The sequence below is a fragment of the Solanum pennellii genome, chromosome 6, assembly GCF_001406875.1.
Source record: "Solanum pennellii chromosome 6, SPENNV200".
Lineage (NCBI taxonomy): Eukaryota > Viridiplantae > Streptophyta > Magnoliopsida > Solanales > Solanaceae > Solanum > Solanum pennellii.
This window is the reverse complement of record NC_028642.1, coordinates 56,695,435-56,709,063: the sequence shown is the minus strand read 5'-3', so window position 1 is coordinate 56,709,063 and position 13,629 is coordinate 56,695,435. Positions and strand designations below refer to the sequence as shown.

The following is a 13,629-nucleotide window of genomic DNA, read 5'->3' as shown; positions in this document are numbered from 1 at the left end:
TTTCCTTTTATGAAATGCAGCGAGTGTACCTATGACTTCAGATTTTCCTCAACTCTAGCCAGCCTCCCGCATGTCAAGTTCCAGGGTGAGCTATTCATTCATGCTCGTGTTGGATTCTTTCGGTCATGACATGATGTCCTATACTTTCGGACACATACCATTTTATTCATTTATTTTGGTGTCTTTGATACTCTTAGACTTAGTAATTAGAGATTGGGTGTCCTTGTTGTGATGACTTTCAGGTTTTGGGAAATGATATTTATTAACATTTGAGTTTCCGCGTTATGCTTGTATTTTGTAAGTTAGGTTAAATTGGTTGGTTAGCCCACTTAAGAGGTTAAGTACGGGTGTCACTCACGACTCGTTTTGGGTCGTGACAAATTGAATTGAAGTTGTCTGGAAAAAAAATTTAAAAAACTCTATATTTAGAGAGTAAAACAAAATACATGGTTGGAGATGCCCTAGATACGATAAATGCTAGTTTTGAATCTATCGGTATATAATAAGAGAAGTAAAAGTGACATGTGTCAGCACCACAAAAATTAATTAATTTTAAAATTTTAAAAACAATTTAAAAATACTTTAAATATGTATCTAATACTAACCCAAAATAAAAAATAAAAAAGAGTAGTCAACTTAATAATTCAATGTTTATTTTTTTCCTAAAATTAAAAATTAGTCAATGTTTTATTAATTTGAATTTAAAAATAAAAATAATAAAAATAAAAATAAAACTGAATAGTTTAATAAGTACGGACTCTATATGTAATGGTTCCTAAATTATAGACAATTGATTAGAATAAGATTATTGTTTTAAGAAAATTGACTATTTAAAACATTAATCAAGATCTATATTACATTGGACAAATCATGAATTTTATTTTCTTTACAGTTTTTTTAATCACATTTTATAGTTTCATATGAAAAAATTAGGGGAAAATTAAAAAGCAACGTGGGTCCAAGATAAAAGCAAAACTAACTTGGGTGCATTTTTTGAACTTAGACTTTAAATTGAAATTTCTGAATTCAAAATTGATTATCAATTTTAGAGTGTAACTTTTTCTTCTTTGTTTTCTCTATTTATAAATACAAAACACAATACTTACATTATTTTATGTGATTTTATTTTTGAAGGAGAATCATCCTAAGAAATTTTAGTTATGCTTCATGGCTTTCAGGTAACAAATTAAATTTTTTTTCGATGAGTTATTTCTTTGCATTGTTTATATAACAAAAATTGAATAAAGAAAATACTCATTATAAACAAGAGGATCTTCATTTGAAGAATTCAAATTCAACATAAGATTGAAGTGAAAGTATTGTGACTTAGTCTTAAATAGTTATATGTTAAGAATATATGAAAATGTTGATCAACTTTTTGAATGAATTGACAACATTATATATATGTAAATTTTTCCACGTAGTATTTTAGTATTATCCGAATGATAAACTCTTTCCTCTCTTAGAATTAGAGTTTTAAGAAATCACTTTAATAATAGTTATGGTGTACATAAGTAATTGCATTGAAGAATCTTCTTAGCGTAAATTATCATTTAATTCATTATAGATAAATTAATTATTAGTTTGAGTTACTAATTCCTTTTTAATTATATTAAAGTGTCCATATTATTATAATTGCAAATAACTTGATAATTTGTAAAATTTTAATGTAACAGTGATATTTAGACATGCTTGGTACACTTCACTTTGATTATTAAGAAAAAAAGAGAAAGAAAAAAGAGATCTCATACGAGGGAGAAAGTGCACACTTATACTGTAAAGAAAAATTACGCAGCTAAGCAAATTTATAAGAGTATTATTTAATTATTTATTATAATTATAGTTTGCTATAATTATAATTCGCGACTAACATTATATATTAATTATGTGGCCTGACTTCGAGTTTGTATAATTAGTCACGGTTGCGTATGTATAATTCGCCAAAATATACAAATACATATGTATAATATACAATTGTTTAACCTATATACATATACAATTCACTTCTCTCCCACTCTCTACACTCTCTCGCTCGCCTCTCTCAATCTCGCTTGCCTCTCCCCTCCCTCTCCCAATCTCGCTTGTCATATATACAAATGCATATGTATAATATACAATTATATACATATACAATTCACCTCTCTCCCACTCTGTGCCCTCTCTTGCTCACCTCTCTCCTCTCTCTCTCTCTGGATATCGCTCGCCTCTCTCCTTCCTCTCCCTGTCTCACTCGCCTCTCTCCTCTCTCTCCCAATCTCTCTTGCCATATATACAAGTACATATATATAATATACAATAATCTAACCAATATACATATACAATTCAACTTTCTCCCACTCTTTTCCCCCTCTCTCTTGCCTCTCTCCTCTTTTTCTCAGTCTCGCTCATCTACAAATTGTAATTATCAAACTATAGCTATAAAAAATAATTAATTATTTTTAAGTGGCTATATGTAAATATTTTCCTTTTTAACTTATAACCATTTGACAGATAGCTTATAAAGAAACATGAAAGCAAAGTTATCATGCATATGTGTAATTTTTAATTTGTACTTATTGATTAATTTAGGCATACTAAAATTTATACTAAAAAGTTAAAAATTGCTTATTTCAATCATTTGTATCTGTTGCCATTTCCCAAGTATTCTTTAAGTTGAGTGACATTATTACTTACTTGCCAAATTCACAATAAATGATGTATCCATCTTAATTGATATATAACTGATTTTAAATTTAATTGAATATTAACAAGTTAAAGTTAAAAATTAAAACTTTAAATTCATCCCTAAAGTCAAATTCAACTGTGATTCAACATATAAATAACAATTTATTGTAATAGGACCTTTTAAATATTAATTTAAATTTCCTACGTAGAATGAAAATTAATTTAGAAATGTTCATGAATTCAAAATTTTATTGAAACATATACATAAATAGAGGATAAAATAAAAGTAAATGCATGATTTTAATAATCATAGAATAAAAATTGATTTTTAAATAATCAAGAAATAATTAAATATAAAGCCTTTTACAATTAAACCGTATTCTTACAAATATGTCTGAGATAAAATTACATTTCTAAAATTCATTTCTCTACATCTACTTCAATTTTAAATTATGGTTAAGTGTTTTTCAATTTTATATATAAAGAAACTTCTAACAAAAAATATCACTACCAAATAAATCAACAAAAAATTGACAATTCTAGGGCAAACCTGTAACGACCTGTTTAGTCGTTTTGAGCAGCAGATTTTATTTCTGGAAAAACTGGCTGTCACTTAATTTTGGTTTCATTTAGAAATGTGTTCTTTTAACATGCTATTAGATGGGGAGATGAAGCTATCCTCTTGGTTTTACAATAAAGGGTCACCAGTTTAATTGGGTCTCTGCTTGTTGATTTTTAATTGTAAAATGTGGGTGACAATGGCCTGGTACAATTGAGGATAGAAAGAGAGCACTGACAGAACAAAGTAGAGTACATAGCATCTACCATAATCAAATACACATCTGTTAATTTGAGAGCCAGATTGGTTTCCTATATGTCTATATGTAGTAGGTTCTTGGAATGCTGAGATGTCCTATGTTGCATATCTTTTTTATCTGAACTGAAGTAACTTCTTTCCCTCGACTGGTGCTACAAATTTTCATTATATGGTTTTTGCATAATATTTTTAGTGGTGTATTTATTTTTGGGTTTTTTGGTTAGCTCCCTGGTTCAAGCATAACATCATGTATGAAGCCAACACTCCTACTTTTGTACTCTTTGCATCTACTTGATGCAAGTACTAAAACATCCTACTTAATAAAAAAAATAAAAATTTAATGGTGTATTTTGAGAGTTGAGAGTAGAGTTCTGTCAAAGGTGTGGATCGATCCAGGACTGATGTTTATGGTTTCAAACAAAATCTCTAGTTATAATATGTAATAATTACTGGGTTTACAATTTATATTCATAGATATTTAGTGTGTTTCTTAGTACATATACAAGGTCCTGGTAAATGCTTATGGGTACCCACATGTGAACCCATAGCTTGTCCTCTAAATCTTCATCGAGTCCGGTAACTGTTCAAGTCGAAGTCACCTGCACTTGCGCAAAGCTGTGTTGTAGATTTGGTGAGAGAATCTTATAACCATGTATAGACATATGTAATATTTGTTTCCTGAGAAAAATAAATAATAAATAGGTATAGACATGAAATTTCCATCATCCCATCTTATAGCCACTCCCATACATTTAAGAGAGGGTTTTCTTTCAGATCTCAGGAGAGAGTGAGTCTGGTCCTTATATCTATTCTGTAAAGATAATATTGAAAACATCAGTTAATAATTGAATTACATTTCAGTTAGCGATTGGAATCCATGATAAAATATTTGAAAATATCAAGTAAATTTGACAAAACCATCTTTTTTTTTTTGAAACTGGTAAGGTTGAATTTGACAAAACCATCTATGGCAGAAAATTGTTTTGTAGAACCTAGAGGATTAGGATTATAGTTGGTTGACCACCCGTCTCAAAATTTGCCTTCGGTGAACTCTTTAAACATTAAATCTATTGGACGAGTTCATCTTGGCATGTGCTACAATGGCATTCTAGTGTATTCTAAAATTCGATAGACGTTCCCATCACATGGCTTCCTGAATAGAGCAAAATGAATATTGTGAATTCATATAGTCGGTATATATAATTGGGATGGTCTTGATTATTTGATTAATTGACTGATTAGAATGCAAAGGAATGTTTATCCCAAGAAAAAAAGGGACAACTAGTTTCATTTTACTGGTTGTTGCTAGTTTATTCACCACTAGAATTCTTTGACGGGCTTATTCTCAATGATAATTCTCATGACTTGTTCCTCGACTTCTTTCTATATTATACCTGGAGCAATTAGCTTTCTTTTATCATTAAAATAACCCCCTTATACTTATCCTTTTGAGTGGTCTGGGTACGATTCTTCCTGAAGCAAGGGTCAAGGATGAGCTTTGGGTTTTACTTTTTGGGGTTACTTTGTGGTAATAGGGATGCGTTAATGGTTAAGAGGATTCTGAGCTTTGCACCAGACTCTATGTTTGCCTTTTCTTCCTATTTCTTTTGGTGGTATGTTGAGTAATATGTAACCGTTTCCGCTGTTTTAATGGTCTAGACTCTAGTGGAAGGAAGTCCACAGTCCATGTATCTTAGAAATTGAGGGTCCCTGTCTGCAGTTATTTTAGGTATCAAACCTCACCTAGGAAAATTGGGGTTAAATTTTGAAAATTATATTATAGTTGTAGTGCTAAGAAAAACAAAGAGGCTTAAGTTCATATTGTTGTGTTTGGTATGGAGGTCCAATTTTCCATGTTCGTGGAGAACATTTTCCCTAGGAAAACAAGTTCTTACAAATGAGGAAAGTGACTTTCCTAGTGGAAGTAGGGAGAACAAGTCCCTCAAGTGTCATTTCATATTGATATGTATCCTAGGGGCGACCCAACATATGTCAAGGGGTGTCGATCGACACTGCTTCATCAAAACTTTTAAGTAATATATATATATATATATAAGAATCTGAAAAAATCAGAATATAAGTAGAAATAATATTTATGACACAACTTGAACAAGTGATTTTCCTAGGCTCGTTGGTTTACTGCGGGGGTCGAACAGTCATTCTCTGAAGTGTGGCCGAGTTTAATCCTCAAAGCCCAAATTTAGGTTTTATTTTTTTGGGGTCTTTTCAGATAAAAGTACATGTAGAGATTCAAACCTCAACCTCCAATTCCTAGTCAAATTAAGAGAATACAAACCAGTTGAACTAATATAAAATTGATATCCTGTTATACAAGTTCAATTGCTTGTCCAAAACGGAATTAATGAGTTGTAGTAGTCCATTTGATTTATGTTTTATTAGTATGCTTTAAATAGTTTTTGTCAATATAATGTTGTTATATCATTCATTTATAAATTTACTTTAAAATGCCGACGTTGCTTACAAAAAAATGTGTGTATGCCACTGTGTGTCCTCCCCATCTTATCTTCACCCCTCTATGTAGCCTCACCCCTACCACCATCGCCCTCATGCCGATAGTATCTTTCTAGATTGTATACAAAATAGTGCTTCTAGGATGATAGAATGATTCTTTATTTTTTTGCTTCTATACCAAAAAGGCCAACACAAGAAAATAAATAAGAAATCCATTATTTCTGGGTAAGCATTTTCCATGAAAGGCATCGTCCTTCTCCCAGACACACCCTATGCCTCTTTTTGTGGGTGCAGGGGTGATGGAAGATGTAGGGGATGGGTGGTACATGTGCATATTGTTATTGTTTGGTTTCCATTTCATCATGTCGGCTTCTTGCATTTAACATGTCGGTGTCGAAATTTTTTGCTTAAATGTTACGTGCTTGATGCATAATTTTGTATCCTCATGTTCCCTTGATGCCGATAACTTACTGGAGAAAATACAAGAATATTATGACCATCATCATGTCTGATCACTCAGCTAGAGTTTTATCATGTATAAGTTGGTTCATCAGTATCTTTATCATTTATATGTCTTTTTGCACCGCCTTATAACTTATTTTGCTGCATCTTTATTTATATATTTAGCATATTTTTTTTGTAGGAGCGCGAAAGAGACCACTTCTCCCAGTTTATAACTGAAGGATTCACATCCTATTGCAAGAGGAAAAGGAGAGACAAGGTATATCATGTGATTATTCAGCAATTATCTATCTGAATCCTTTTGCTGCTTCTGTCTTAAGTCGCAAGCAGAATTGGAGCACTTGTTACACACATCTGTAAAATTGTTATTTGAACTTGAAAGCACTAGCCAAGATGATACTATTTTGTAGATGATTGTCATCAGAGATAATTTTAGTGTTATTCTTTACTGTGTAGTCCGACATGAGTGAATGCTAGGGGTTTCCCAGTGGAAAAGAATGTGGTTGCGCTGTATGAGTTCACTTCTCTATAGTTTTTTGTTCAATATTTTCATACTGCTTGAACCTCTTAACATCTACATTCTGCTGTTAGTTGTTTGCTAGTTTCTTTATAATGCATATGATTAACTCATGCATTGTATTTCCAATTATCTTCAGGTTCTTCTTTCTTTTGACGTTAAGGTGGTTAAGTTTTGCGTTTTGGTCTTGAATGATTGTCTACTTTTTCCCTTCTCTTTCTCCATTCTGAGGGATAAAGGAGTGGTTTAGTGTACCTGCACTGGGGTTTCGTTTCAAATCACTTCTGTTTGATTTTTCTTAGACATCTTCATTTTCAAAAGGCTGGATTAAAGAACTCTCTTGGACCGAAATTAATATCCGTTTCTTTTGAGAGCTTTTGCTATCTGTCGCATTGGTGGATCGTGTTTTGCTTATCGATTATCATCTGTGTGCATATCTTTCTTTGTTTCTCAATTCCTTGTTAGAATAACTTGAGTTATGTTTTCATTACTTGATTGTAGGTCTACGGCAACAACGTGGAGATCCAAGCATTATCTGAAATGTATAATCGCCCTATCCATATATATTCTTATAGCATTGGTAAATTATCTTTTTGACTTTTGATTGTTCTTTTTGTAATAAGATTGGTGATTGTAATGCTCAATTTTGCAGACTTGTGTCTGTCGACTTTTTGCACTAAATTGTGGAACTTACTGATGCAGAACCAATGAACACGTTCCATGGAAGTTATAACTCAGATACCCCTCCTATCCGTCTCAGTTATCATCATGGAAATCACTACAACTCCCTTGTCGATCCTCGCCGATTATCAGTTGGTGCTGGACTTGGGTTTAGCTCTCTGCGAGGGGTATACTCTTTAATCTGCAAACAAACTGTTATCTGTAAGGAGATAAGTTGGTAGTCTCCTTAAACCGTCATTCTAGTGGTCGTGAAATACGATATCAATCTGTTATCTGCTACAGCAATAGTGCTTTAGGTTATGCAGTTGAAATTATTCTCTTTATATACTTTCTTACTGTCATTTCAGTAGTCTGTGAAATATGATAATGTTCTTTCTTCACCAACCTATCAATTAGTTTCATGTATATATGTTTTTATTTTCTTGCAGAAAAACGTCGATAAGGATAATGTAAAAGCTGCAATTAAAGCTCAACAGGACCAACAGATTGATAACGTTAAGTACCTATAAGTTCTATTTCATTTGAATGATCCCCGTATACTTGGCTTTCATGTGGATATTTTAGTTGGCTAAATGGTCCAATTTCAGGCGCTTCTTGCTGAAGGACGCTTCTACTCAGATGTTGAGCTCACTGAAAAGGAGATGGAACGGATGGTGATTGAAGCTTCTAGGGCTGAGTATATTGCGCATGATAACAAGTTCCGGCAACAGCTTGGTCGTCGAGAATCTTCCACATCCGGTGCTGAACCATCATCTTCAGGAACTAGTGAGTGTGATCTTACATTTTTCCCTTCTATTGATACAAGATCCGTGAATTTGGTGGTTTGAAATTTCAACATCGAATCACAGGGTCATCAGGAAGTGAGAAACGGCAGGAAGCTGGGCAAGAGCTGAGTTCGCCAGATTCTGCCTTTAACGACTGCATCCAGGTTATGCTATCGATGGGTTTCAGCTATCCACGAGTGATTGAGGCTTATAGCATATTCGGCGATGATGTGGATTCCATGGTTTGTTACCTCATAGAAACCAGCTGTAGCAGCAGGCGCAAAGGAAAAGCAACTGAATGAGGAAACTGAGAAAAGAGCTGTGTGGATTAGTCTGTCGTGTTTTTTTCTAGTATAAGCATTTGCTTTGTGTTCGGTTGTCTTCTGAAGAGTACGTACTATCTTATATGGATTATTCTAATGTTTCTAAGTCAGGCTCTGAGATTGTATTACTATTGTTGCTGCTTGTGTATGCGAGTAATGCCATATAAGTTGGGCAAGAACAAGGCTTTTGCTTAAAATTTGAGGATAATTTTTTTTGGACATTTCTAAGTACATGAAATGACCCAAGTATTTTGTAGTTCATCTACACGTTATAATTCATGTTAATTTGAGAATAAATTTTTGACATCTTTAAATGGAGCAAAAAATATACTCCTAACTTTACTAATATACACTGCTGCAACGATTTTTTTTTTTAAAGAAATTAAAAGTTGATTTTTTACTTTCATTAACCAATAATGTATGTCTGCTCATGAAATCAGCGTTTTCAATAACATTTTTAGGCAAGTCTTGTGGCGTAAATTGAGGATGTAATTTATAGGGCGTAAGTTTTAAAATTTGGGGCGTAAGTTTAAAACGTAAAATCACTAGTCCTGTAAACTTGGATTTGGGTGTTCTTTTTTGCTTTAAATTATATTTTTTTTATCATAGATAATAATATTTTTCAAATAGTAATTCTAATTTTTTTTTCATTATTGGTTAGTAATGTATATATATTATAGGTTATTTATTACTGTAAATTTTACTTGTAAAATGATTGAAAGTTTAACTTTTGTTTATTTTCTTAGTAATAAAATTATAAAATTGAATATTTATGAGACCTACGCCCCGTAAATTTATAAGATTGATGTCTCGTTTCATGAGGTTTATGTCTCGCCCTGTGCTGCATAAACTGTTTCGCTTCACGTCCCGTCTTTAAAACGTTGCTATACATATTATTTCCTACTTTACTTTTACTTGTAACTGTTAAAATTTGACACGCTATTAAAAAAACAATTATTGATGGGGAACATTTACCACATTATTCCTATTAAATGATGTTTAATAATCCATCCGTCTATTTTTTATTGTCATAGTTTTCTTTCTTTTTTTAGAGTCAAACGATAAGAATTTAGACTAACATTTTACGATATATTTTTTCATCATATTGATATGTAAAAAATGTAATTTTATAATACTTTTTGAATATCTAAATTTTTTATTTAAAATATTGAATTAGTGTAATCCAATTAAATTTTAAAATTAGTTAAGTTTACCTTTAAAAAAATACAACATGACAGTTAAAACTAGACGGAGAAAGTATTAGTTTTTCAAAAAAATTGGAGAATGGTACTCATTAATGCTAAGTTAAACATGGTAAATATTTTTAGAAATAAATAACAAATAAAAGTGAATGGAAAAAGTACTTTTTCTGTTCATTTTTATTTGTCACAATTTTTTCTTTGTGAGTTAAAAATTGTGTAATATTATAAAGATGCATTTTTTCATATTAAAAGAATCATTGTATTTTTTATATAGTTTCTAAATAACTAGATTTTTTATCTTAAAAATATCAGATTAATATAATTTAACTTAGTAATTTATAATGTGACAATTAAAAAGAAATAGAGGTAATAAATTTCGGTAAATATTTGCAAAGTAAAACTAATAAAAAATAATTTTATTTACATAAAAAAGAAAAAAAAAACTTTTTTTATTTTTTTGAAAACTAAATTAAAGTGTGATGTATCTATCCCCTGTTCATCATCTCTCCCATCAGATATATATAGAGCCAAAAAAAAGGAAACTGGGCTTCCTTCAATTTGGAGCATTTCTAGGGTTTCTGTGATAGTCGAAGTTGGGTCTCAGCTTACAGCAACTTGCCGTTCTCAGATTCGGTGCAATAATGTCGCAAAACGGGAAATTGATGCCGAATCTGGACCAGAACAGCACGAAGCTGCTAAACTTGACGGTTCTTCAGAGAATTGATCCTTTCATTGAAGAAATCCTCATCACTGCTGCTCATGTTACCTTGTACGAATTCAGTATTGATAACAGTCAATGGGTATCAAATCTTACCGATTTTATTCTTTTTAGTGGTTCATACTTTTGTATTCACATAGTAATTGTTAGTCTAATTCGTAATTGAATTGTCGTGCAGAGTCGGAAGGATATCGAAGGATCTCTATTTGTTGTCAAGAGGTGATCTTTTTAAAATTTTTAATTTTGATATAATCAAATCAACTAAATCTCAGTTTCTAGTTTTTTTTTTGGGTAATCCGTGAAATATTTGACCATACCACCAAAACAAATTCAAGTACAAGTAAAGAGCACCCATAGACTCAACCTCTTTTCAGATTGTTAAGTCTAGTGAGCCTCAAAGCAAAGCCTAATTACATAAAGAATAGATCAAGTATCCACTCCTCCTACCATATTTCGAGTATCTAAACAACTGTAATCTCTCCCTTATTATATTTTGCACATGCTGTATCATAAACTCTCTACTTACACTTTGTCCTCGAAAAATCTTTTGATTCCTGGCAATCCAAATGTTATAAACAGTAGCTCCATGTATAGTTGGAGTCTGCTTTAGTTCCTGTAACCCTCTTCCTTCATCTGTGTCTGGGCTTAATCGTTCCCTCGTAGTAAAACTATGTTGATGCTGTCTGTTAACTTATTATAACCTTCTTCTTTTATCCGACTTTGTGGTTAGATAAGCTTTGGGAAGCTAACATGGAGGAGGTTCATGTTTTTGCGTATCTTCCTTCACTTGTTCTTGGAATTTGATGAAAACAGTGACCTGGCCTTAATACTTAAAAAACTCATCTTTACTGGAATATATGTTTTAAGTTTTAATTTTGATCCCTGTACTTCTTTCTTTTGTGATAATTACTTTTTAGCGGGTCTTACAGGAGTTCTCAACCTCGGTTTCAGTTTATTGTTATGAACCGCCGAAATACAGGTCAGTTCATCTGCTTTCAAATAAAGACTATAAACACAATATCTCTTGGCTTGCTTTTATGTTCAACGGATTTGAATGTAACCTTACCTTTTTGCTGCTGAAAAATGTTCATAAAATTGAAGCATATACATGATTGACTATTTGATGTGGAGACCTCAAGCAATACTATTCATCAGGTTTATAACCTTTATGCATTACAACAATGTAACTTTCCTTTTTTGTTAAGAATCCTTTAACAATAAGTACCAGGGTAGATACACCCATAAAATCAGCCTTAGCATTTGGATCAATCTCTTGTTTTACTCAGATGTGAAGTTCTAAACTTCTAATATGAAGGTTAGCATTTCCCTTATTTTAATGGCTGTCAGCATAGATCCACAAAATGGAAATCAAATAAAAAGCAGAGAAGAATGCAGTTGGACTACCATTGAATAAGAGGAGCCATCTTAGAACTTGAAAGACAGATGCCTTCTATGAGGCACAGGAGTACCTTGTCTGGTCGTGTGGTATGCTTAGTCGTGTTACAAGAATTAAATGATGCCCTGGATTGATTTAAGACCAAAACTTCTTACCGCTCGCACCAATAGCAGGAAAAGAAGTTCTCTTTTAATAAAATTGGATACCTGAAGTCACTCATATTCTAAATAAAATTTCTGGCCTGCATGTTGATCAATTAGTTTAAAATTTCTAAAACCCTGTCTGAATAGTATAATTTGGCAACTGGAAGTTACTTCTCAATGCAATTATCATTTAATAAACGAGGACTGCACGAGATTGAGTACTCATTCTGATTTATTTAAAAAGAAAGAAAACAAATATCCTTTTTACATTTTCCTGTTCCAAATTCAAAGAACTTCCTGTTATGAAAAGATATCGTGGGGGTACACGTCTAAAAATAACAAATAAAAAACTTAACAGAAATGGTGCATGTATCTTAGTAAATTTGATGTTTAAAGCTTGTCATATGAATTGCCATATTTACTGAAAGTTGCAATAGGGAGTTTGTGAGTTTTCCTTCTGTGTGAGTACATTTGATCAATTACTGTGCCTTAAAAAGTGTTTATTCTGGTGAGCAGATAATTTGGTGGAGGATCTGTTGGGAGATTTTGAATATGAGATCCAGCTTCCATATTTGTTGTATCGAAATGCTTCCCAAGAAGTTAATGGGATATGGTTTTATAATCAGCGTGAATGTGAAGAAGTTGCAAATCTCTTTGACAGGTAATCTTTCACAGTTTCTCTCTCCAGAAATGATTCCTTTCCTCCCCTTCTCTTTCCTGTTTTGGCATGGGTAAACTTTTTGGTTCCATGTAGGGTGTTAATTCTAGAAAACAAAGCAGTTAAATTTGTCGGATTCAGTTGGTCATGCCTTTGAGATCTTGAAGAGTACTTTATTTCTGGTACTTATACTTCATTGTGATTCGATGGGGTTCATAAGTTATCATATTTCTCCAATTTGAACTTGCTCAGTGCAGGTTCTCCTTTGTTTATTTGATTTGGGGAATACATATGTTTGAATATTTGTTAGTTGATGATTTTTAGATATAGTGGAAACACAGTTTTTGCGAACTTATAAACAATCTGGTGTATAAGCTAGTGTCTACTAGGCCTAGCTTAGTTTCAGGAAATTAGTTTTAAAATATTTTAGAGCCCTACTTGATTCTCTGAAGGAACTGTAGTACGTAATATTTATTGATTTATTAATGAAGATTGTGGAAGTGAGAATTCAGACGGTTGGTGCCTACTGATGCAAATCAGCACTTCCAACAGATCCTAGTTTAGGGAATTGTTCGGCCAGCTTAATGAGAAACAAAGGGATCAAAGGAGTACCTTTCTACCACACTGAATACAAACATATCTTCGATGTTTTCTCTTTGTTGATCAACTTTTAAACTTGTCAATCAATTTAGTGTTTACTGGTTTTCAGGATACTCGGTGCATATTCCAAGGTGCCTACCAAGTCAAAAGTTCCATTGACAAAGAGGTATATAATTTATGCTAACTGAAATTTAGATACCCCCCCCCCCCCC

General features: G+C 32.3%; 2 protein-coding genes across 3 annotated transcripts in view; both read left to right on the top strand.

Annotated features, from left to right (window-relative positions):
- LOC107023456 (OTU domain-containing protein 5-like) overlaps positions 1-8,959 on the top strand; it is a 17,221-nt gene extending 8,262 nt beyond the window's left edge. For both annotated transcript variants that reach the window (XM_027917777.1, XM_015224149.2), the window contains 6 exons: positions 6,597-6,674; positions 7,434-7,512; positions 7,635-7,780; positions 8,042-8,107; positions 8,201-8,378; positions 8,462-8,959. In XM_027917777.1, coding sequence (XP_027773578.1) covers positions 6,597-6,674; positions 7,434-7,512; positions 7,635-7,780; positions 8,042-8,107; positions 8,201-8,378; positions 8,462-8,679 — 765 coding nt within the window. In that variant the 3' untranslated portion in view covers positions 8,680-8,959. The remainder of the gene's footprint in view (positions 1-6,596; positions 6,675-7,433; positions 7,513-7,634; positions 7,781-8,041; positions 8,108-8,200; positions 8,379-8,461) is intronic.
- Positions 8,960-10,387: 1,428 nt separating this feature from the next.
- LOC107023560 (mRNA-decapping enzyme-like protein) overlaps positions 10,388-13,629 on the top strand; it is an 8,571-nt gene continuing 5,329 nt past the window's right edge. The window contains exons 1-5 of the mRNA XM_015224285.2: positions 10,388-10,702; positions 10,799-10,839; positions 11,550-11,599; positions 12,676-12,820; positions 13,527-13,583. Of these exons, the coding sequence (XP_015079771.1) occupies positions 10,544-10,702; positions 10,799-10,839; positions 11,550-11,599; positions 12,676-12,820; positions 13,527-13,583 (452 nt within the window). The 5' untranslated portion in view covers positions 10,388-10,543. The remainder of the gene's footprint in view (positions 10,703-10,798; positions 10,840-11,549; positions 11,600-12,675; positions 12,821-13,526; positions 13,584-13,629) is intronic.